Source organism: Herpailurus yagouaroundi, unplaced genomic scaffold, assembly GCF_014898765.1.
Source record: "Herpailurus yagouaroundi ecotype Mexico unplaced genomic scaffold, PumYag 77, whole genome shotgun sequence".
Taxonomy (NCBI): Eukaryota; Metazoa; Chordata; class Mammalia; order Carnivora; family Felidae; genus Herpailurus; species Herpailurus yagouaroundi.
Window position 1 is genome coordinate 41,678,163 of NW_024412388.1, and position 26,101 is coordinate 41,704,263.

Consider the following 26,101-nt stretch of genomic DNA (forward strand, 5'->3'; position numbering starts at 1 on the left):
TATGTCTGTGATTCCCTGCATTTTGGATAACTATCTGTTAAGGCCCTCTAAATTCGAACTTTTGATCTAATGTGAAGTTATGCCATTTAGTTTCTTGAAGCATCTTCACAAACCACCTACATTCCTTATGGAGCTGTGGCATAACAGCAGGCCTACGATGTTTCCTGTATTAATAAAACAGGCACCCACGCTTTTGTTTACTGATGAAGTATCTTTTCCTCCCCTCAACTCCTTCCCCCCAACCCCCCCCGCACGCGACACAAACAACTCTGCGGAAGTAAGCAAAAGCAGCAAGATGAAACTTGGTTCCACAGCTGCCAGATTTTTAGATAGTAAACTAGAAGTCGGTGGGTGTAGGTGGAGCAGTTTTTCGTCGGTAAATTCTTCTCCAGTCGCCACGTTATGGGAATTCCTGGGGCTGAAGTTCTCAAGCCAAGCCCAGCTCCCTTGAGCAGTGACCTCCCTTTCCTAAGGAGTGCGTGGGCTCAGCTGGCAGCAGCTGCACGTCTCGAAACATAGGTCCTGCAGCAGGCTTGGGTTCCCAGCTCACAGCCCCCGAGGGGGGGCTGAAAGGCAGGGGGGCAGGCTCTACGGTGCCCACCGCAGCTGCCCGTCCCTCCCGTGAGTAGACGTCTCCCTCTCGCCTCTCCACCCAAAATTGGCCTAACGGCCAATCATCTGCCGCTCACCTCTTTTACAGCAGGTGACCTGTGGCCAATCGCCAGGGGTTTCTTTGCCAGGAGCCGCCAGGGCCAGCCAATCGGTGCGGCCCTTAGGCCCGGGCGGGGGGCGGGGCAAGAATGGGGGGCGGTTAAAGGGGTGTCCCGGGGGACTGGCGGAACCTGAGTGGAGAGACTTCACTGCATTCTGGGGGATACGGACTGGGGGAGAGAAAAGGGGTGCTTGGAAGCGGCACCTAGTTCCCTCCTCTGGAGGCACAGAGGGCGGGGGCCTTGGCGAATGGCTTTCTTGCTGGCCACTTGCGGAGTGAGTAGACCCAGAGGGTCTGGGAAAGGGGCCGGCCCCCACCCCTGAGTCCCCGGGGTCCCTGCTGCCTGGCCGGGCCGGGCCGTGGGCGCGAATGTCGCTCTCTCCCCGCCTCCTTTCCGCTGCCCTCTGGGGTGAGTAGGACGACGTGGCCACCGAGGCCCTCTCTTCTCGGGGAGCTCTCCTCACTTCTTCGGCTGAGATGGGTTGGAGGGTGAGGCTAGGGGGTCATTCGCCACCAAACCAGACTGGAGGGTATCTCTTCCCCTTTTTCTCATTTCTGTGGAACTCACTTTCCTTTTCGAAAGCTCTCTCAAGATATAAACACAAAAGTTAAGCTTTCTCGTAGTGTGAAAGCTTAATTTTGACCAGTTGCCCATTGATAGAATCTCCAGTTGCAGGCCAAACATTTTATTTTTGGCCCTGTTGTTCTTTTAGCCTGGCCTAGTATTTTTTGTGTGTGATAATTATAGGTGCTACTATTTTGGGGGGGGGGGGGTTATTCTTATTTGGTAGCTTGTACAAAAAAATTAAAAACCTTGGAGTAATATGGGGTTCTCAGAAAAACTGGAGGTAAAGGTTTAGGTTCTTAGCACAACTCAGTAATGCAAAGTTGAATATAATGAATAGGGTAAAAAGCATGTTTGAATCATGCAATTTTTTCAGCATTCATACCGTACTTCACAAGTATTTTTGTTATGAAAGAGCTGTATTGAGCCAGAAAACTTTTTGCTAATTTGAAGTAACATTTGGTTTTGCTTGTCCGTTAAATTGTTTACTTTTAGCTGTGTTCAGGGAATTAAAAAACAATCAAGTAATTATTTCTCCTACTTTTCAGTGGAGAAGTTTAGGCATGTAGTTGCAGTTTTAAGAGCTTTTGTAGTGATACTTAAATTGGAAAATTTCAAACACTGTTTGTGAATCATTTCTCAGAACATTGCCTGTGTTGAATTAAGTGATAAAACCGTTTAAGGATTAGGATCAACATCTTTCATCTTCTTAAAAAATTTTTTTTAGCTTTCATTTTTTGTGCAGCTTAGCAAGAGACAAATAAAATAATATATTACCTTCCCTAACTCAGGGAAAATATAAACCACCAAAACTCGGACTTTTAGTCTGAGAGCTTAAATGAGAAATAAGGAATATCACAGACAAGCCAGATCTGTTTCCAAGTGTCCTGAGTTTGGTTTTGACAGAGATGGCATTATGCTTGAAGTGCCTCTCAATAAATACGAAGCTGCAAAGGCTCTTGGTCACATCCATTTTGATATTTCTAAAGTTCTAGGTGGATTTTTTTTTAATGCAAAAAGATTGTATTCAGTAATAATCTAATCACTCAGCCATCCCCAGATGATATGAAGATCATATCAGGGAGTTTAAGTTTGATTCAACCAGGAAGGAGCATCATGATCCAGCCATATTCTGCTGATTGGAAAATCAGGCTGTTGCATGGTGTGCAGTCTGTTGCTTGAGGAAGATAATACCAGGCTTTTATTCTGAAAGCAAATTCTAGGGTATACCCCTGCGATATGTTGAGTTCTATCAGTGCCTAGACTTTTTAGTATGGAATGATAACTGATGTTTATGTGGATTCTATAGAAAAAGACAATTTTAATGTAGTTAGCCTATTATATTCAGCAAGGTTTTTCAATAAAGATTTAAACAAAGGTTATGTTTGAAAGAATAGTTCTTAGCGTGAATATATAATTAGGCCAAGTAAGTCTCCCTAAATATGTTACTTATTTATATCTTAAAGTTTATTTGTTTTGAAAGAGCACAGAGGGTGTGGGGGTGATGGTGTGGGAGTGTGACAGAGGATCTGAAGAGGATCAGCTCTGTGCTGATAGCAGAGAGCATGATGTGGGGCTCCAACTCATTAACGGTGAGATCATGACCTGAGCTTAACCAGATGCTTAACTGACTGAGGCACTGAGGCGCCCTGCCCTCTCCCTAAATATTTTAATTAATTGAAGTTCCACCATACATAGGTAATTAGTCATTTAAAGCTGTTTTCCATCTCCCTTATTCATGTCCAGTCACCAGATCCTGTTAAATTTGCGTTAGTAATATCTCTTGGATTTGTCCTTGTTTTCCCACATGATAATGCTTTAATTTAGGCTTTCATCATCTCTTACCTAGACTTTTGCAAAACCTTCTAACTAGTCTTCCCTCTCCTCACATTATTTATCCCTAATCAGATCAGTCTCAGTCATCAGTGCTTAAAAATCTGTTTTGAATCCATTTTGCCAAAGTCAGCTGTCTGTCAGGTCCAAGGCCCTTCACAGCCTGGTCCTAATTTATCTCTCTTTAGTCTCAACTTAGCTAGCTGCAGGTGCTCTACCCAAGTTATCCACTCCAGCACTGTGAACTGTTAATTATTTAGAACATGACTTAGCCTCTCAGCTCTTTGTCCTTAAACAGCCTTTCCCTCTTGCTTAGAATTATAATTGCTTAGAATTCTAGCAAGTGATAAACCTCCAGTTCTTCCTTTCACTTACAGCTCACATCTTACTTTTTCTCTGAGGTCTTCCTTCAGACAGAGCAAGTTAGAGTTACTCTTGTCCTTTGTCTGTGTGCCACTATAGCACTTTGTTAATATCTCTGTATTTGAACCTTCATTGGATTGTATTGTAGATTTTTTGTTCACATGTCTGATTCTTGCATTACACCCTGACCTCCAGAGGTCAAAGGTCTTTACTCATCTTTGTATCCCCAGGGCCTTTGTCTGTAGTCCAGTGCTTGGCACATAGTAGGTGCTCAATGAATGCTTGTTAAATGGTCAAAATATATGACTTAACGATGTCCTAAGTGTGCAAACTCAAACTTAGCTTTATCCCCTGTGAGGTAGAAATATTTCCTAAGTCACCAAGCTCCCTAGTTGCTGCCACTTCTGAGAGACAGGATTGGAGAGAATATTTAGAAACAGTGTTATAAATGGTGAGCAGATTCCTAGGCAAACTCCCTCTGCCCCCCAGTCTGTATGATCTCTGATGTATTTTGAAGAATACTGATTACAGTACCAGCACTAATTAGTTCTATGGTAGTTAGTATCGTAGGAAGTCAGAGTATGTTGCTTGGAAGGGGTGAAATTTGAGCTCATTCCAGAAGATTAGGTAATAATTAATTATATTTGCTGTTTTCTGTATTGTCCTTAAAGATGTCCTTTGGAGACCATGATAGTACCTGGCACATAGCATATTCATTGAATATCTGTGTCGTGAAGAAATTGTTCCCAGGTGTGTGTGTGTGTGTGTGTGTGTGTGTGTGTGTGTGTGTGAGAGAGAGAGAGAGAGAGAGAGAGAGAGAGAGAGACAAAGACTTTACATTGGAGTTCATTTATTTCTGAAGACACCTTTAAGAACTTTGCTTCTTCGCTATATTTTATCACCTCATTTTATTTTTCCAAAATGTGCCACTTCAGTCAAGTTATTCTGCTTACTCCATTGTTTCTTTGCATTCTCTGCATTCCAAAGCATGTTTTAAAATCTGGTTACATTGGTCTTTCTCACTCAGTTTCATGGTTATACTAAATGACAGTCTGCTTGTATTTTAACATTCTTTGTTGTATTGTGCAGGACTTGGCTGCAGTTGGAACCTACAAGTTCTTATTGTCTTTATTTAAACGAAATTAATTTTTTATAAAAGTAAATAAGTGGACTCCAGGTTTTTCCAGTGCAGAAAGGTTATTTACTCACTTGATGAACATGCTTATTTACCTGGAGATACTGGCTTTACAGGCTCCTAGAGTTGGAAGGGATCTTAATGTTTTAACACAACCTCTACCTATTTTTATAGTGGAAAAAACAGTTTCAGAAAGCCAAAGGACTAGCCCAAGGTCACAGTTAGAGACTAGATTAACTAGGCCTAGAGTCCTATGATTCTTGCTCTTTTGACTATAGAGAGAACCAGAGTGCTAACCTGCTGCTCTTCTCCATCCTTTGCTCTCCTACCTCCCCAAACCCTAGTAATTTTTCCAGTTAAGCCACTAATTTTGATTTCTTTTCAGATTTAGCATCTGAATCCGAAAAACATGTTCTCCTTCCAGAGCATATTGTCCCTCATTTGGCCTCCTTCTCTTTACAGCCTCTCTATGCTTATACTAGCCCCTGAGTCTAAGGATGCCTTTTCTGGTTATTTTCCATTTTCCTGCAGACTGATTCTTTGCCCTTCTCTGCTCTTTGCTCAGGAAGGCTGACCTTTACAGCCTGTGTCACCTGAGGCTCTTTTTCCTTTGGATTCTGGTTGGGGTTAGCCAGTGGGAATGGGAGGTAGTGACAGACGATGGAAGGAGGAAAAGAGAGAGCTCTTGCGGTCTTTATTCCTCTTGCTACTCTGTTTTGATGCATTTCTGGCAGTGGCTATGCACTATGTTAGAGCGTCCTTTGATTAGCTCCTCCTCCAGTTCATCCTAGGTAATGTTTCCTTCCTTGTTCCTTTAGGCTTGAGGTGGTGAAGGCTTCCTGCTGTTCCTCATTCCTGGGTCCAGCATCCCTTGTTAGTTTACTTAACCCTGCTCTCATTTCTCTAGCCCCATCATTGAAGAGAAGTTCAAATACTCCATTTCATTATGATGTTTCCTGCCTCTGGCCACTGCTATAATACTTTCCCCCTCACATGTCAGTCCAAATCTTGTACTTCACAGTGCTACCTCTGTGAAACCTTTCTTATCCTCTCAACTTTCCCCTCTGATCTCTTAGCACTTTTCTCATAACACTTATTTTACCACGTTTGAATCAATTATTTGTAGACAGATGTTTATCTTCTCTTACAGATTTGAAACTCTTAGGGCACGGTCTACATCTGATTCATCTTGGCATCTAGCACAGTGCCATAGTCAAAAAAGATACCCAATGAATAAATCATTATTGTAACGCTGAATTCCAACCCTAGAACGGTATAAGTTTCCTCAGCTTTTTGAAATTAGAGTGTTCTTATGAAATCTTTCCTAAGTCAAAATGGTGTAAAGTGAAGAAGCAATTACCATAAATTTAAGTGGAAAGATTTCTGAAGGATCTCAGACCCTAAAAATAACCTCTCAGACTTTTCTGACACTTTAGGTCGTCTTGCTAATGGATGCTCAAGAAATTTAGATAAAGCACAAATGCTCACAGATACAGTTCAAGCTGTGGCAGCATAATGGCTGAGATGCTTAGTGTAGTTCCCAGAGAAGGAGCTTGGTGGTGCCATTCTTGATTGTGGTATTTGCTGCCTCTAACAGCTTGCTGCAAAACAAATGTTGAATGCTGTTTTTGCTTTGTGCCTTTTTTCATAAAAGCAGATACCCTCTTCAAATATCTTTTGGTTAGTGAAAATAAGTACTGATGAAGGTCTTTTGTGAAAGCAAAGTGGTAAGGTGGACTTTTGAAAGATCAAGGGATACCTGTATGTGTAAAACTGCTCGTGAGAAGATTTGGCATGAGAAGAATGAGGTTTTAGAGGGGTAAGTCAGTTGTCATTGCCTGGTCTTGTTTTTTGTTTGTTTGTTTTTGTTTTTAGTTTATTTATTTTGAGAGAGCATGTGGGTTCATGAACTGGGGTGGGGCAGAGAGAGGTGGAGAATCCCAAGCAGCTCTGCACTGCCATTGGAGAGCCCGACACGGGGTTTGATCACACACCAAACCATGAGATCATGACCTGAGCCGACACCAAGAATTGGACGCTCAATCAGCTGAACCACCCAGGTGCCCCTGCCTGGTCTTGTTTTTTATACTGCCTGTACAATACAGTGTCTTATCTGTTACTTCTTTTTTTTATTTAAGAAGTTTTACCTAGCCCTAAAAAAGCCAGCTTCCATTCTTGTAAAATAATCCTTTAGAGTAAACAAGTTATTTATGCTTTTTTCATGATACACTGATTTATAATTTCTTTGATTACTTTTTATGTTTAAATGCTAACAGGTAGGGACATTTCAGAATTCCTTCATTTGCAACATTTTTATTGAGCACCTCTACAAACCAAGCACTGGCCTTGGATACAGTTGAGAACAACACTGAGTCCTGTCCTGATATATTCTAGTTATGTTTTAGACCATCTTGATAGATTTGTGACCACAATTAAACTAAATTAGGGTAATTTTCTATGACACTTTAACAGCTTTAGCAAAAACTGAACCTGTTCTGTTTAATGTTCACTGGCAGCTAAAATGAGCTATACAAAAAACTGCTTTGGCATATATGATTTTTAAGGGATATATGCCAAACCAATTACAGTATTTATTCTTTTTCAGTGTTCTTCTATTTTTGTTTGGTTGGTTTATGTGAGATTTAAGCCTTTTAGTACTTGTCCGTTGGTCTGACTAGTTCATCATTTAGCTCCTGTTAGATATTGTTTCATTTTCAGTGTTTTATGTTTTGCCATACAGAGAGATCTGGGTTTGTTAGAGGAATATATCAAGTTTTGTTTTTGAAAACATTTCATAATCAAAATCTCAACAACTACTATGCTGTGAGAATTCTGCAGTTATTTCAAAAATTGACCTACTAAAATACCCAGGTTAAGGATTCATGTGCTTGAATATGAGTTTCTGTTAGTTATGCTTAGAGCAAATATCCAGTATTTACCTAAAACTTTCATTTCTGTGGGCCCTTAACAATAGTGAGACTTTTTTGCTTTCCAGAATGCTGTTAAACCGCATGCTAGGTAGTAGTCTGAGGTTGGGGAAAGGAAGAATGTATTTTTTCCATCCCATACTAGTTAGTCACTCAGAGCTTATATAAATCTTGGAATGAGTTAACCTGTGACTTGTAAGAAAGAGATGGCCAATAGCCTGACAGCTAGTGTGTGAAAAGAAAAGCTTTGGCTGATTGCCGCCATCACATGGTCAAACAGGGCTTTGTTAGAGGGAGTGATGTAGTGGGTGTTTTTGTCTTTCAGGAGTTTGCTTTCTTGAATGTTCAGTTATTATGTTATTGGCAGGAAGGATATAGAAAAAAATAGGTATTCTGCTTTGTTTTACTGGCTATTTTTCTTCTTGGCATTTATTTCAACATAGTGTTTGCTAATTTTTTAGTGCCCTCCCCCCCCCCCTTTTTTTTTTGCTAGTTTGTGCTTTTGATCTGTAAATGATATTATAAATCTGTTATGCTACATTTTGCTTGGAAAGGTGTACCTGAGCAGCTGTATTGTCATATTTACTCTCAAGACATTTTACGCATTTATAGATAATTGTAAGAGAATAATTTTGCAAGCTAAAACAGTAATAAAACATTTGAAAAATATTTATAAACCTGCAGTTTCCAAATATTTTTACATGTTTTTGAATTAAATATATACTTATTTTTAAAAATCAGAGACCAGTGAATGTATAAACTAAAAACTATACCAGTCCCTGTCTCATATACCCCCTTTCCTTAATCCCCATCCCCGGTAATAATACATGATGTATTTCATGTGTTTTGTTACTTGCATTTTATTTCAGAGGGGAATATGTGTATAAATAAGATAACTTTTAAAAAATGTAGCTTTTATATTATTTACTTCTCCATTTAGCTAGCATAAGGTAAGCACCCAGTTAATATTAATTACCTTGAGTTATGTTAAAGCCTTACTTCTGTAATTGGCTTTCTACATTGAGAGCCTTTAACCTCGTTTTTCATTTAAAACAATGTTTTAAGTAATTTGCTGCATTCTGACAACTCAGAGGCAATCTCACACACTTTCCAGGATGCTAGCTACATTCTTTATAGAGAAGGAGCCCATACAATTTATTGTCCAGACTGGAACACTTTTGAGATTGAAGGAGGCTGCTAATAATTTTTTTCTGAGACAACAGGCATAAACATTGATTACCCCAGACGAACTAGGATATGTGGTCATCCTATTCATAAACTTCAGGTTTTTATTTGTTGTATTTAGTTTTGTTTTTTTTTTTTTTTCAACGTTTTTATTTTTATTTTTTGGGACAGAGAGAGACAGAGCATGAACGGGGTAGGGGCAGAGAGAGAGGGAGACACAGAATCAGAAACAGGCTCCAGGCTCCGAGCCATGAGCCCAGAGCCTGACGCGGGGCTCGAATTCATGGACCGTGAGATCGTGACCTGGCTGAAGGCGGACGCTTAACTGACTGCGCCACCCAGGCGCCCCTGTTGTATTTAGTTTTGACAGGACTTTTTATATGACTTTATTGAATAAATTGAGACAACTCTTGGAAAAACAAGCTATCAATGATTTAAAAACAGAGGAAAATGGTACAAATCCCAAACCTCTTTTGTGCAGTTGTAACCAAGTCATTTTATGCAGTCAATATTAGTGTTTCCTTCTATAAGTTCTTAGGTTACATATAGGGTCAGCATTAGATGAAGAGATCATGAAGAATAAGCAGTTGTGCTAAGAGTTATGATTCAAGTTCATGAATTTTGACACCGATGTCTGTACATAATTCCTGTTTGACAAAGGAGTTGTCTTTCCCAACTGTATGAGCAATTCACGTTTGCTTTGTGGTATATATATTTTTTAAACAGAAACTTAATATGTATAAGCCATTTTTTTAAACTTAAAAGTGATTCCTTTTTTAAAGAGCTGATGTGCTTTCAAAAATCAGTTTATTTTATGGTGAAAAAGGCTTTCTCTATGTTGTTTGACTCTTTGTGACCACAATAATAATTCAGTACAATTTACCTTTTATGATTCAGGCTTAATACCCAATACTTTCCTGAAAATCTTATATGGAATTTTTTTTTCTGATCTATTTTCTATAACTGTATTTTATGACTTGTTTTGTGTATTGCTCATACCTTTATTACTATTATCTTCAGAATTTATCAACTTACTGTTTTCCTTTTTTAAAGGAACATTAAATACAATTTCACTTAGGCTTATATCCTTTTTTGACTATGGGTCTCTATTAAAATTGCATATGTTTTATGGTATTATCTGGTTATTAATCAGTTTTGTTTTTATCAAATATTCATTGAGTGCCCTCTTTATGTTAGGCACTAGTTTGGCCCTGGAGATAATGAATCCTGGTTATTTATGATTCCAGATTATGAAGAGGAAGTAGAAAACTTACTGCTGTGTTACTTTACAGATATTCTTTCATTTCATTTATCCAACAACTTTGAATGGTTTGTTATTATGCCCATCTCTAGATGAGAAAATGGCAGTGGGGAAAGTAGCTTGGCCAGATCATACAGGTAATTGGTTAGGAAGTTGCAGATTCAGGATTTAAAACTAGATCAGTCTGACCTTAAAGCTTGTGCCCATTTTAGCTCCCTCAAGCTCCTTCAGGCAGTTTTTCTATTACATTTTAGTGCTCTTATGCCATGAATTCTTTTCAGACATTATTGTGATTTAAGAGAAAAGTTTAATGGGTTAAAGTCAAAGGACTGGGTTGAAATCCCAATTAAAGAAAACTCCTGCCTCATGACTTGGGTAAATGCTTATAAAAATAGGGTTAATGTCTGTCTACCTTACTGTCTTGTGATAATCAAATGAGAAAACTTATAAAGTATCTACCAGAGGACCTAATACTGTGAAAAGATTTTAATATAGTACATCCATGGTGAATCCATGGTGTTAGAACTACAGAAAAAAACCTTATAGGATATTCTTGGGGTACCTAGCAGTGCTGGTAAGTTAACTATAGCTACCATGTTGATAAAAGAACTTGCTTTGGAGCCTTAGGTTATCAGAACATTGACTTAAATGGAAAATAGCGTGAAGTTACAGTGGAGGAAAGTATTTAGTAATAGGCTCAGTTTTGCTGACAGTTTTGAATTGATAATCTTCACTCCAAATGAATTGATAGTGGAGTAGTCTTTAGGATTAAAAATAGAAATTCTTCCCTCAGAAATTCCTTTAGGTGAGGTGAATAAACCACAGAGACAATAGGGATTATAAATGTTTTCAGGTTTTCAGCAATCCAAGAAAATCACAGAGTAGTATACTTGACATAAAATCATAATCTGATTAATATTTCTGGTTTCTTTAGTATACTATTTTCATCATTAAGCCAACTTTTAAGTCATTTGATAAGGAGACAAAATGGTGTCATTTCTCAAAAAACTTAATTTGCTAATAAATTTCTAAGGAACAGAAAAGCCATTAAGTTTGGCATAAAATATTCTTTTTTTTTTTTTTTTTAATTTGCCACTTGCTGCTCATGTACCTACTTTTCCTCTGAATATTCAGTTACAGGTTTTTCTCTTATTATTCCTTTACTTAATTATTGATGTCAGACTCACAGCATGGTAAAGTAACTTTCTATTCTCTCTTTTCCTTACTTTTATGGAAGATCAGTACCACACTTGCTTTTTTCCAGTCTTCTGGTATCTCTCCAGTTCTTGAATTTTCAAAAATAATTGTAAGTGATTGAATTGTAAGTATGCTCTATACTTCTTTCATTGGATGAAAGCCTATCTGTGATGCATGTCATCTCAAATTGCTAATTGTGAACTTAAACTTTCCAAATACTCTCATATTTTATCAAAATGACATTTCTGCAAAGTTTTCATTATTTTAATTATCGGATGTGTATTTTGCTAATTTTTAAAAAATCATCTACTTTTGTCTGGATTCATGTTGTATTTTTTTTTTTCATTAGGAGGCTTGTTTTCTTTGGTGTTTTTCCTTTGTTAAATTTTTAAGCTGCTACTCCCCTTTACAATTCTACTGTTGATAACTTATTCTGTTTTCTTGTTATTCTGAAGTTTTCTGTGAGATTTACATGGTCTGATTTCTCTAATATATTTTCCTTTTCTCTTTTTGCAACATATTTTTATTATATACTATTCCTATATAAGAGAAAGCAGAGTATAGAGTACTTAGTCCTTTATGTTTTTGCTGTAAAATAAGATTTGATATGAAAATAATTACTCATTTGTTAATTTCACAGTGTTATTTATTCAGCCATAGCCCTTCCTGTTCTGTGTTAATCTCCTCCGTTCCTCAGATTACTCATGACTTTCTTATTTCCTGATTCTGACCTCAACAAGACCTTTAACCACCTTTCACCACCTTTACCTCCACTGTTCATTACTCTTCCTCTGTCACCAGGAATTACTTTAAAAGCTCTTAACTGCCTGCCTCAAAAATTGCCTCCTGTACTATTTTACTAAAAGAGTACCTCTACAAAGCAGTTACCGTTCATATGTACTTCAGTTTTAAGGACGTCCTTGCAATACTTTTTTTTTTTAATGGAGGTGAAGCATTTGGTTATGTGTGTGTATAAATAGTGTTTAATGGCCCCAACTGAAGCCATTAATAGGGATTCATTTAATTTTGCTGACATTTGTTAGCTTTGAAGTGCTTTCTGAGAAGAGAAGTGATGCTATTCAATGTAAGTATTAGGAAGATAGTAGGAAGTACTTACATACAGCTCTGAGGCAGTCTGATGTTCTTCTGGCAGTCTAGATATTATTTTTGAAATTGGGCCAAATGTTTCTCTCTTTATATATTTTAAACTGAATATATAGATCTTGGCTGGTGTTGAATCATGTGTTACTCTTCTTTATACAGCTATAAAGTCTTGATTTTATAGCTTCCTTTATTAGCAAAGGATTCTTTTTTGTTGTTGTGATTTTTGTTTTTAAAATGTTTATTCATTCATTTTGAGAAAGAGAATAGGGAAAGGGCAGAGAGGGAGAGAGAAAGAATCCCAACCAGACTCCACACTGCCAGCGCAGAGCCTGATGCAGTGCTCGAAACCCCAAACTGTGAGATCATGCCCTGCGCCGAAACCAAGAGTTGGGCACTTAACCAACTGAGCCACCCAGATGCCCCTATTAGCAAAGTATTCTTGAAAACTAGAGACTGTTTTGTTTTTAGTATATTTGCCACATAAAGGGGCTTTTTTCCCCCCTTTTACACTGATTTCTAATTTTATGGATGTATGTAACTTACAGGTTTCGTTTCTTTTGTTCCAATTTAATTTCTTTTACATCACAGATCATTTGCCTTTACTTCTCTGTAATAGTTGTGTTTAATTTAAACTTTAGGTTCACCTGGGTGGCTCAGTCGGTTGGCTGTCTGACTTCGGCTCAGGTCATGACCTCACAGTTCCTGAGTTCGAACCTTGGCATCGAGCTCTGTGCTGACAGCTTAGAGCCTGCAGCCTGCTTCAGATTCTGTTTCCCTCTTTCTCTGCCCCTCCCCCACTAACGTTTTGTCTCTCTCCATCTCTCAAAAATGAATAAATGTTAAAAAAAAAAAATTGGAACTTTAAATGAATTCACACAGAAGTCATCAAATGAGAACTATGGCTCATCAATATAGTAAATTAGGGAGCAGCAACCTCTTCGGTCCTGACTGCCAAAAGTGCAACAAAACCACTTTGGTCACTGCTAAAGGACAAAAGGGAAGAAAAGAAAGACCTGAAGAAGGAAGTGAGGGGGTAGACAAAGGGGAGGATGAAGACAACAGAAAGGCAAGAGGAATCTTAGGGAGGAGGGGGAGTGGAGTAGACCCTTGTCAAGGCATCAGTAGCTGCCAGATGCTGCAGTCAGTGCCACACACATTTATTCAAGGCTGAACTATCCCTGAGGGTATAGCATTGAATGAGTGGTACATCTGCTTGACCCAGCCAGCTTGTTCTCAAGAGTTACTATAAGATGCCCCTGTAAGAAATATGAAGTCACACGCTGTCTTAAAGGATCTGCTCTGTTTGTTCTTAGTTCTTTTGAAGAAAGACCATTCTCAACATGGTGTAAAGGGCTATATATTCTGATAATTTGTTTTAAAACAAAATTCCATTAAAAAGGACATGAATAAGTGTAGGGTCTTATTGTAAATGTTGAATAGAAAGAGGAATAGTTATGACTTAAAGGGAATTTTTATGAAATAGTATATGTAGGAGGTAACGAGTTCCTTGTCTGTTGAGATATTTAAAGACTAGAAGACTTTTTTATTTATTTACTTATTTTTTTACATTTATTTTTAAGCAACAGAGTGAGACAAAGTGTGAACGGGGGAGGGGCAGAGAGAGTAGGAGACACAGAATCTGAAGCAGGCTCCAGGCTCTGAGCAAGCAGTCAGCACAGAGCCTGATGCAGGGCTCGAACCCACGAACTGTGAGATCATGACCTGAGCCGAAGTCGGACGCTCAACCGACTGAGCCACCCAGGCGCCCCTAGGAGACTTTCAAAGACATTGTAAAAGTAACTTCAGGTGGGAGGTTTTAGAGATGGCTTTGTTTCTGTGTACTTACTGTAAGTCACAATACATAGTAACAACTTGGTATTTTCTTCTAATGTGAGGAAGCAGTTTAATTACTATCAGTTGTCCATGTTGATAAATGTGTGCATGTTGTTTTATTGATTGCAGATTGGGCAACTATACATTTTCTGTTTAAGTACATTAGAGATGTATGGATTACTGTGCAAGGAAGTTTAGGCTAGTGCTGGGCTTTTACGCTAATAACTCTTGTTATAAACCTCCTATTATACATTACATAAAAATAGATTGGTGAGTAGATCTTTGACTTGGATGTTACGACGTGTGGAGTTTATTCTGAGGTTAAAGGAATGTTGTGGAGGACTATCTAGAGGCAGGTCTAAGAAGAGAGCCAGGTTGAGGTTCTATGATTATAGCAACATCAAAGGATTGTTTTTTAAGAATTAATTTAGGTGGGTTTTAGATCTCAGTAATTGAAATCCAGTTTATTTCTGTTTACAGGAGGGTTTTTAATCAGATTTGTTCAAAATAATATGTTAATTACATTTTGGATTCAAAAGAGGGAAAATTCTTAAAAGTTACATTTTCTAATTGTTTAGATGCTTTACCTTTTATTTATGACTACGCCATTAACCTTTCCAATATTTAGCAAGCATAATGTATTTTATTGATTTTTAACTGGATCTTATAGTTACGTTAATGGCGGTTATGTTCTATTGCTGTGTGAAACAAAAACTAAGCCAAGCAGTTCTAATTTTTCTGTGGTACAGTAACATACAAAGAAATTACTTCTTTCATAATGCAGTACTGTAGTATGTCTGAAATGTAATGGATCTATCCTTCCTTTTCCACATCTTTTATTATCATGCTCTATATAGTAAATGTTTTTAATAGGAAGTTTTTTGGATTATCTTTTAAAATGAAAATGTTTAAACCACAGTTTTATTATACACGATGTTTATTATGATTTTTCTTAAATTTTGTTTTTATGCATGACATTTCATTGGGAAGGGATATTTTAATACTCATTCAAGCAGTTTCTTTACATGTATATATTTAAAAAAAACAGGCAGTTGTATTGCCTTTGAATTTGAAAAAGAAAATGGGTTACAAGCTAAGTTGATTTTCCCATGGTCTAATATGACTTAAGTTTTTGTTTTTGTTTTTTTTTTACTGTTCTGATTCAGAATTTGAAGCAAGAGCAACAATAAATGCTAATAGTAGTAATTGATTGTATTAGTAATTGTCTTAAGTACTAGCTGTGGTATCAATAATAGTATGAGGAGGATGCCTATATTTGGCAGTTAAGAAAACAGCTTAGAGAGACCTGTTAGTGGCTGAGCTGCAATTAGAAACCAGGCTTGCCAACCCATTGTTGTTTTCCATACTATACAGTCTCAGTCTGGTGTTTGAGATAATGGTTGTAAAAGTGCTTTAGTAATAATAAAGTATTGTGAAGAGATGAGGTGTTGGTATAATACACAATGAACCCTGGCCTCAATTTACTAAATTGGGAATGTGAAAATGATCAGCATGTTTTGGCCAATAAGTGAAAATCAAGTATGGTATATTTAACTGGTATATTTTACCCATTCAGTGATGAATTCTGTGGTTGGGTTGGGATTGTGACATTAGTGGTTTGTGACCCTTTTTAACTGCATGACATTTGGGCATGCAAGTATGGCAGGCTGGTAGTCTTGTTCAGTCTCCAACTTTGTCTTTTATTTTTTAAAAGATTTTATTTTTAAGTAATCTCTGTATCCAACATGGGGCTCAAACTCAAAACCCAGAGATCGAGAGTTGCACGCTCCACTGACTGAGCCAGCCAGGCACCCCACTTTTTGTCTTTACACCTAGGATTGATGTGTTTTTCAGTCGGAGATGATTACTTTTGAGTAAAGTTAAAACATAGGAATCCCATGCTCTTGAAGTTTAAAATTTTTAGTGTACAAAAAGTGGGACATGCAAATGCTGGACCCTTAAACTGAGAAATGAGTGGACCCTTTAAATAAATAAACATTTACACCGTGTCCAGAGTGTAGTGTTCATGCCAAGGGTGAAAGTGAGTAGGGAACTTGATTAAGACAGAAGTATTGTCATTTTCACTTAGAGAGGGCCCTATTGTTAGAAGAGGTGAGAATTTTGAGGTTCATTTTTCTTTTTTAATAAGGAAGGAGGAGAATGCATCAGTGCTAATGGGGTGGGTTAGGGAATGAGAGAACTAAATAGAATATGAAGTTAAGATAAGGGACTGGAGGAATCAAAGTGGGGGTAAAGTAGGAGGTAATCAAGGTGGTGATCGAGGTTATTTATCTAAATTACTGTTGCTGTGGATATCACTGGGAGCCATTTTGGGAGAGAATAAAATGATTCTGAAGAACAGGGTGAATCCTAATTTAAGCAGCAGCACATGTTTGATAAGGGAACAGGGCTAGAAGTTCATGAGGGAGATTGAGGTACCACTATTCTTGGAGAATTTAGATAGTTTAAATATGCCTATTATTTATGTAAAAGTACTATTTTTACTTCAAAAATTGAAATGTCATGTATGAAGGATGAAGTATCTATCTTCTGTACTATTAAACATTGCATGGGTACTGTTAGATTTATTACAAATTTTCTTTTTCTCTAGGGTTTGGATTCAGGATTTGTTCCTAGTGTCCAAGACTTTGATAAGAAACTTACAGAGGCCGATGCTTACCTACAAATCTTGATAGAACAATTAAAGGTATGGCATTAGTTTATATACTGGATTGGTATAAAGTAGTAAATGTTACTGAGCTTCATTCTGAATGTAAAGTTATTTGATGTTAATTTGAACCCCTAGATGGTTCATCAGCAGTTTTTAAAGCTGACTTATTAAAAGATCTGGGTGACTTACTCATAGATCTTTATCTCTGATTTATATTGACAAATTGTATAATGCACTTTTTTGGCCATTAAAAAATAAATATCTAGACATAATTAGAAGAAAGCATGATAAGATTAGATTCATATTCTGTTTTAAAGTTCTTTGAAACTGGTAAATTTTAAAGTCGTTCAATTTCAAAAGCCTTGGTTTTTCCATTTTGGGGATTGGGGGTTGAGAGAGATCATTTCTCTACTTCATTTATTATTACTGAAATTGTCTTTTTCAATTCCTACTTTAAAATTAATTACAAGCAGGGGCTTCTGGGTGGTTCAGTTGGTAAAATGTCTAACTTCAGCTCAGGTCATGATCTCTTGGTTTGTGAGTTCAAGCCCTGTGTCGGTCTCTGTGCTGACAGCTCAGAGTCTGGAACCTGCTTCAGATTCTGTATCTCCCCCTCTCTCTGCCCCTCCCATGCTCATGTTCAGTCTCTTTCTGTCTCAATAATAAATAAACGTTAAAATTAATTAAAAGCAAAAGTCCTGGGAAGAAAAAGAAGTGTTAATAAACTTGGATCACAGAGCAGAAAAAGCTTAGGTTTCAGTTGATATTTTAAGTTCAGAATGTTTTCTTTTGCTTGTAATTCTACCAGAGTAATTGAACTTGACCGTTTAAAATAATTCAATAGAACTGGATTTGATACAGTCCTTTGGAAAAATGTACGTTACCTTAAAAATACATGTAGATCATCCCTGGAAGAAAAGTGTTCAAGAACTAAGGTTTGCTGTTTTATGTTTAGTACACGTATACAATATAGTAAAGTGGCTTGATACTATAATCGTTTTCTTTTTAATCCTGTAGCTTTTTGATGACAAACTTCAAAACTGCAAAGATGATGAACAGAGAAAGGTTAGTTCTATAATCATTATTTTGCCTTAAACCGTTTTAAAACCAAGAGCCTTTTAGAGAAATAACAGAAGGACCTCAGTGTTTTGGCTACTATAATAGTACTGTTTACTGTTTATGGTAGTACTGCTGTACAGACCAGGGCGGGGCAGAGGGGGCAGGGGGTTCTGGGGAATTTCTGTTATGGTTTCATAATTAAATGAGAGGGTAATGTACAAAATTTTTAATATGATGCCCATTTTGTTAAGTACCACCTTCCTAGGAGTAAGTTCTTTGTTTAGAGGTTTTTAAATGTTGAAGGTAGAAAGTTTATTTTATTAAATTGATTTGTGGTCACTTCATATAGTAAACTGGCAAGAATTTGCAGAATAAACAAGAAGCCACAGTTGAGGAAACAAAACAAGTGTTGCTTTAATTATATTTCCCCTACTGCCCTCTGTGAATTTCTGACAATTACTTTGTATTTTGAATATTGCTTTCTTCCAGTTAACATTTTTTTTCTTTGATTAGATTTCCTAATGCAGTATCATTTATTTTTGTGTGTGTTTCTTTTGACTGTAGCTTTGCATTTGGCTCTTTTACACTTGATAATAGTATCTGTAACTCATGTTTAGCTCCCTTTCCATTCTTAGTTTTGGAATTTAGTCCCATGTCATTTTTAAACAGCTTGGCAAAGTTTAAGGTAGTTCTGAAACACGTGTTTTAAAATCATATAGTGAATCAGTCTATAGAAAAGAGACGTTTTTTAATAAAACGAATAAAAATGTTTTGTATTCTTACAAATGTTGAATTGAATCACATGAATTTTATTTGCAGATGTAATCATTTTCTTTTTAATCCTGTAATCCATAATCCGTAAAATATCTGAATGTTTTATTTAATGTTTGATATAAGTTTTAAAAAGTATAACCAAAAGTACTCCCTTTCCAACTTGCTTGTACTCAGAGTTATGAGTACATTTTAGTAAAATTCTTTAAATGATGAGTAGAAAATAATGATATCTCTTTGTGCTTCTGATTATTTCTGTTTAAAACATCTCATTTTTCACAGAAAATTGAAACTCTCAAAGAAACAACAAATGTAAGTTATGTGTTTGATAAACTCTGGCTTTGCATTAGAAAGTACTTTAAAATGCTGTTTCTATTTTAAGCTGCCACTATTAAGAACAATTGAGATTTTAATTTTTATGAATTTTTTACAAGGCTGTTTAAGAATTTTATTATTTTCAGGGAGCCTGGGTGAGTTGGTTAGGCGTCTGACTCTTGATTTCAGCTCAGGTCATGGTCTCATGGTTCATGAGCTGAAGCCCCACATCGGGCTCCGTGCTGACAGTGTGGAACCTGCTTTGGATTCATTCTCTCTCTCTCTCTCTCTCTCTCTTTCCCTTCCTCCCTCCCTCCCTCTCTCCCCCCCCCACCCCTCCCTGCTTGCTCTCTCTCAAAATAAATAAACATTAAAAAAAAAGAATTTTATTTTCTAAAGGAGTTAAAAAGACTAAATAATCCCTCTAATTGAAATGGACTTCATGTGCCATTTTATTTGTTTCTGGTCTTGTCTGTCTGAGATTCTTGGATAAAAGGTGTCATCCATGCACTACGTATATTCTCTTATAATTAAAATGTATTATGATTCAAGCTTTCTGATGTACTGGCCTTCTGACATTATGTAATAGGCTACTCATAAGATCTACATTTTGATAAAAGCCTTTTTGAAAACAAAGTAGTAGTATTCTAGGTTCACCAGTATTGGGGTTAGAATCCTTTACTCTCCATAATTCCATAAAAGTCTTCAATAGATATTTTAGGAATTTACATTAGGGTTACCTGCCATTGATCTGAGAATTTGGAAGTTAATCAGCCCCCTGTTTCTTTCTGTTTGAAGTGTTGAAAATCCGTTTAGAATGTTATCAGTATAAATTAACAATTTTTAGCTTTCTTTTTAAATTTTTTAATGTTTATTTTTGAGAGAGAGAGAGGGAGCACACACGAGCATAAGTGGGAGAAGGGCAGAGAGAGAGGGAGACACAAAGTCTGAAACAGGCTCCAGGCTCTGAGCTGTCAACAGAGAGCATGACACAGGACTTGAACTTGTGAACCGCAAGATCATGACCTGAGCCAAGGTTGGACACTTAATGACTGAGCCACTCAGATGCCCCTTTTTGGCATTCTTTAATGATTTATAGAATTGATAATGATAACTTCATCTGACACTGTCAATATAGTAGAACCCACCAGATATCCAGAGAGGGTATTTCTTGTATAGTATAGACTTAAATCTTGTACATTTGAACTGATTTTTATATCTAAAGTTGTATCAAAAGACCATTTTATTTGGTGCAAGATCCTAAAATCAGTGTCCTGTTTTTACAGAGCATGGTAGAATCAATTAAACACTGCATTGTGTTGCTGCAGATTGCTAAAGTAAGTAAATTTTACTTTTGATTCCTTTAATTTAATGAGATTTAAAAATTGTAATAGCATTTCTCTTTAATAGTCCGGTGACCTGGTTCTGGAATATATTACCTTTCTGCAGTAAATTGTGGGGTTCCTAGTACTATTGAACAACTGTGTATTTGGGTATTACCTTAGCAGCATGTGCCTGGTTTTGATAAGGTAATTTCTGATATGATGACTGGAAGGAGGGGAGCACATTTGAATGACTCACTCCTTTCTTCCACTTTACCCATTATACTGCTTTAGAACAAGGGCATACTTTGCAAAACTTTTCACAGAAAAGTTTTTCTTAGGAAAAAAGGAATTAAATTTTAGCAAGAGTTCTTTCTTTCATCCATAATGAAGAGTATAAAAGATATATATGTGTGTGTGTATTATATGTATATAATATATATATTTTTAGTTGTTTTTTTTTCTAGTACTAAACTACATCAGTGAACCACTACTTTAATTGCTGTTCCTTATTCATGCAATAAAATGTATTTTGAATTATTGTGGTGAGGTAAAAATTTCATGGCGTTGTGCCTGCTTTTCTGAAAAATTTTGGTGTATTCAACTTAAATGTAGATTTGATTGCCTGGTATTTTGAGAAATAGGCATTTTAGGGTTTGAAAATAAGAATTTTAAAAAATGTCCCCTGATTGTTTCTATCTGACTGTACCTCTGTATTTCTAGCCAGTGGCTAGAAGAGGGTGGGCAGGCAATTCAGCAGCCAAGTTGGGAAATGATGTTTGCATGAGTTTTTAATTACTGGCCTGTTTTACTTATTCAGTTGCATATATTTGTTTGCCCAGTAATGGTCACTTTTTACCTAGTATTGTTAATAACACAATTGTATAGGACAATCCATTTGTGCTTACATAGTAAGGATATTCACCATATAAGTTAAAGGAGGTCAGTATCATTTTCTTCTGAGTTTAAAGTGTCTGAATTTAAGGGCTTGTGTTCACTTTCTAGGTTTTTGGTGTATTGTTTTGTTTTTTTTTTTATCACTATACCTGATTTCTTGTGTATATGTCTAAATTTTTCATCTGCTTCTGTGGATGAGAATATATTATAAAGGGAGGATAGTGTTGGGGGTATAAAAGAGGTGGTAAGGTTTCTGTTTTTCTTGACTGTAAAATTACATGGGTAGGTGGGCACCTACTGTTACCCAAAAGCCTCTACAATATATAGATAAGCAGTGAACTACACTATGCTCAGTGTGAATAGGTAGGTGTTTTAGAGATTCATACTGCCTTCTCTAGAAGATTGAGGAAATAGAAGAGCTGATAGTGTTTAGGCCAGTTTGGATAATCTCTACAAGTCATTCAAAACTTTTAGATAGATGTAAAACAAGACTGCCTAGCTTCTTTGAGTAGCTCACCTTTTAGCTTCCCATCAAGAACATTTTCTGTGTTCTGTCTTTGGAGTGAGTTACAATTCAAATTACTAACACTCCTTTTTGGAAGTGTCTACTATTTTTTTTTAAAGATTTTTCATTTTTTAAGTAATCTCTACAAATGTGGGACACGCACTCACCCAAGATCAAGAGCAGCACTCGCCACTGACTGAGGCAGCCAGGTGCTCAGTTTCTACTGGAAGTTTCTACTGTTTAGTCTGTACTTGCTACCTCTCTGTGTTTTGTTGTTGTTTTTTTTTTTTAGCCCAGCTTGATAGACTTATATTTCAAGGTCCTTCAGAAAGGGTAACATAGATTAAGTAAATGGAGTTTGGCTTTTTAGTTTTTTCCATAAGGAAAAAGCCTTCATTAAAGGCTTTCAGTGTACAAAAACATCCCTTAAATTACATATGTATTCTATATGAATTCTATGAGTATCTTTAAATCTAAATGTAAATCAGATCATTTCACTTGCCTCCTTAAATCCCCCTAAATGGTTTTGCATCTCCCTTGGAATCTAAACTGCTTATAATAACTTATATCAATTGAACTGTCACTACTCTCTCACCTCATCTGCCCTCACTTGATCACGTTATTCCAACAACATTGGCTTGTTTTCTTTTTCTCAGGCCAGATGCTTTCTGCTTCAGGGATGTGTATTTACTTTCCCCTCTGCCTGGAAGGCACTTCCTCCATATTTCCAGGACTCACTCTCTTGCTTTATTCAGATTTCTGCCCACATGAAATCTCTTTGAAGAGACCTTCCTGACCACTCTACCTAAATAATGTCTAACTTCCCATTGGTGGTCTTTTTCTTCATGGCCTTGCATCACTAGCCAAATTCACTTGATATATTGTTTCCTGTCTGTTTACACCTGACTGTACTCTCCTTAAGGACTTTGTCTTATTTACCCTTGTATTAGTCTACTTGGGCTGCCATAACAAACCATCACAGACTGGGTGGCTTAAACAACAAATTTATTTTCTCACAGTTTTGGAGGCTATAGAAGTTCAAGATCAGGGTTCCTGCCAATTTGGTTTCTGGTAATGACTCTTTAGCTTGTAGACCACCACCTTCTCACTATGTCCTCACGTGGTCTTTCCTTGATGGTGTGCACAAGGAGTAGAGAGAGAAAAAGGAGGGAGGGAGGGAAGGAGAAGGAGAAGGTTGAAAGGACAGAGGGATATAGGGAGAGAGATGGTGAGGAGAGCTCTCTGGTATCTCATAAAAACACTTAATTAGGTCCAGACCCCACTTTTAGGACCTTATTTAACTATAATTTACTTCAACAAATGCCCCCATCTCCAAATAGTCATACTGGAGGTTAGGGCTTCATCTGAATATGGTAGAAGGCAGGGCACACAAATATTCCTGCAAAACACCACTGTATACTCAGTGCCCAGAACAGTTGCCTGCCACATAATAGGGGCCCAATAATTGTGAATTTTGAATTAATGTTTCTAATACATAATTTTTAAAAAAATTTTTTAATGTTTTTGAGACAGAGGGAGGGGAAACACAGAATCTGAAGCAGGCTCCAGGCTCTGAGCTGTCAGCACAGAGCCTGATGGGGGGCTCCAACTCACGGACTGTGAGATCATGACCTGAGCTGAAGTCAGACGCCCAACCGACTGAGCCACCCAGGTGTCCCATCTAATACATAATTTTTTATGGTTGCATAGTTTAGTGTATCCACTCTATGTATGATTTTTTTTTTTTTTTTTTTTTAGCCACCTCTCTGTTGTGCTGGGAGGACTTCTGTCTAATACTGATGGGAATATGAATTGTTACAGTCACTTTGGAGGACTGTTCTTCATTGGTGGGTTAATAAAATCTTGAAATCAGCTACTTTTAGAGAGTGCCACCTGAGACCCCAAAGGGATATAAGAGGATAGCTAATTTGATGCCTTTGTTGTTTGGAATTTATTTAGTATTAGCTTGTTAGAGGCAGAATGCTGTAGGTAGGATTTTAAACTCCTTCCAGTTTTGATTCTTTCATTTTAATTCTCCCACAAGTTTTCCTCCTCCCTAAATGATTAATGTATTGACTCCCAAACTTTGCTACCTGTTGGAATCACTCGAGAATGTTTAACAGTTCTCGTGTCTGGCTCCCATTTCCAGACATTGTGTTGTAGCTGCTGTGGGGTGTTACCTGGGCTTTTGGGATTTTAAACTCCCAGGTAGTTCTAATATGCAGCAAAATTTGGGTACCACTTGGGTTAGTGGGATTTTCAGGTGGGCAGTGTTCAGAAAACTTCATTCTTCCTTTGTACCATAGATAGAGGCAGCTGGTGTTTCACTCATGGGAAATTGCAGAGGAAGTGGCCGGGAGGGGGGGCGGGGAAGGTGGAGTAAAGCAGAAATAACCTGGGAGGCCTCTACATTGGAGGACTTGACCAATTCCTTATCAAGATTAGGTGATAAGACCATATGCCATAATTCATATAACAAGTGAAATTAATTTTAATAACGTATTTTATTTAACCCAGTATATCCAAAATACTATCATTTCAACATACTTCATATTCTGTCTTTTTTTTGGTGCTAAGTCTTCAATATCTTGGGTGTATATTACACTTTGAACTAGCCACATTCCAAGTGCCCAGTAGCCTCGTGTGACTAGTAGTTCCCAAACTGGACAGTACAGGTCTAGATTATCCTTTCAAAGTAGATTGTATATTTAAGTTGTCTTGGGATCTCCAGTTCTCTCCCCAGAATATTTTTCTTCATAGATTTTTTGTTTTTCATAAGTATTTGTTAATTTCTCATCAGACTTTTTAAAAACAGATTTATTGATACTAACTTATATACCATAAAGTTTACTCATTTAAAGTATACACTTCAGGGTACCTGGGTGGCTCAGTTGGTTAAGCGTCTGACTTCGGCCCGGGTCATGATCTCACAGTTCACAGGTTTGAGCTCCACGTAGGGCTCTGTGCTGACAGCATGGAGCCTGGAGCCTGGAGCCTGCTTCAGATTCTGTCTTCCTCTGTCTCTGCCCTTCTCCCACTCACACTTTGTCTCTTTCTCAGAAAATGAATAAACATTCAAAAAATTTTTAAAAGTGTACACTTCATTGGTTTTTGGTGTATTTACAAACTTGTGCAGTCATCGCCATATTCAAATTATAGTACGTTTTTATCACTCCAAAAAGAAACACTGTATCTATTAAGCAGTTACCCCCTCCCTGTTCCTCTTTTCTTTGCTACCCTCACCCCTGTTCCTCCTCCAATCCCTGGAAACCACTAATCTACTGTTTCTAGATTTGCCTATTCTGGACATTTCATATAATTAGGATTATACAGTATGTGGTCTTTTGTGACTGGCTTATTTAGCATAATGTTTTCAAGGCTCATATTGTCACATGTATCAGGACTTAATTCCTTTTCATTTCTGAATAACATTCCATTGAATAGATATACCACATTTTGTCTATTCAGCAATTAATGAATATTTGGGTTGTTTCCCTTTTTTTTGGCTACTGTGAATAATGCTGCAGTAAATGTCTACATTTTGTGTGGGGATATGTTTCATTTATTTTAACTGTATACCTAGAAGTGGCATTAGTAGGATTATATGGTAATAACTTTTTTAGAAACTGCTGAACTACTTTTCAAAGCAGCTACACCATTTTACAGTCCCACTCACAATCAGTATGTTAGAATTCCATTTTCTCCACATCCTCAACCAATATTTGTGATTGTCCTTTTTTTTTTTTTTTTTTTTTTTTAAGTGGCTTAAAACAGCAGTCATTTATTAGCTCACAGTTCTGTAGATGACTCTAAGGTGACTGGGCTGGATTGTATGCTTAAGGCCCAAATCAAGGTCTGGACAGGTTGAACTATTTAGACGGTATGGGAAAGAATCCACTTCTAGGCTTATTCAGGTCCTTGTTGTAGGACTGAGGTCCCCATTTCCTTGCTAATTGTTGGCTAGAACTCATTGTCAGCAACTAAAGGCCTCTGTCTCATCCTTGCACAGTCTCCCTCTATCTTCAGAGCCAGCAGTGGCATATCATATCCTCTCATGGTTCACATTTCTGACCTTATCTCTCTTCTGCAACCAGCCAGGGAAAGCTCTCTGGTTTTAATGGCTCATGAGATCAGATCAGGCCCACCTGCGTAATGCTTCTGTCTTATGGTTAACTGTAAATGTAAATACCATATGATTTCACTTAAATATGGAATCTGAAAAAAACAAAACAAATGAACAAACAGAAACAGACCCATAAATGCAGAGAACAGCTGGTGGTTGCCAGAGAAGGGGGTGTGGGGGTGGTGCAGAATGAGTGAAGAAGAGTGGGAGGTACAGACTTTCAGTTATGGAATGAGTAAGTTATAGGGATAAAAGGTACAGCACAGGGAATATACTCAATGATACTGTAATAGTATGTTGACAGATGGTAGCTGCACTTATGA

General features: G+C 37.3%; 1 protein-coding gene across 10 annotated transcripts in view; it reads left to right on the forward strand.

Moving 5' to 3' along the window:
- The window catches only part of OSBPL9 (oxysterol binding protein like 9), a 194,087-nt gene that overhangs the window by 129,398 nt on the left and 38,588 nt on the right, over window positions 1-26,101 (forward strand). For 5 of the 10 annotated variants that reach the window (XM_040470213.1, XM_040470216.1, XM_040470214.1 and 2 more), the window contains 5 exons: window positions 11,219-11,287; window positions 16,727-16,822; window positions 17,804-17,851; window positions 18,899-18,928; window positions 20,218-20,268. In XM_040470213.1, coding sequence (XP_040326147.1) covers window positions 11,219-11,287; window positions 16,727-16,822; window positions 17,804-17,851; window positions 18,899-18,928; window positions 20,218-20,268 — 294 coding nt within the window. The other 5 variants (XM_040470215.1, XM_040470217.1, XM_040470221.1 and 2 more) reach the window with 3 other exon arrangements.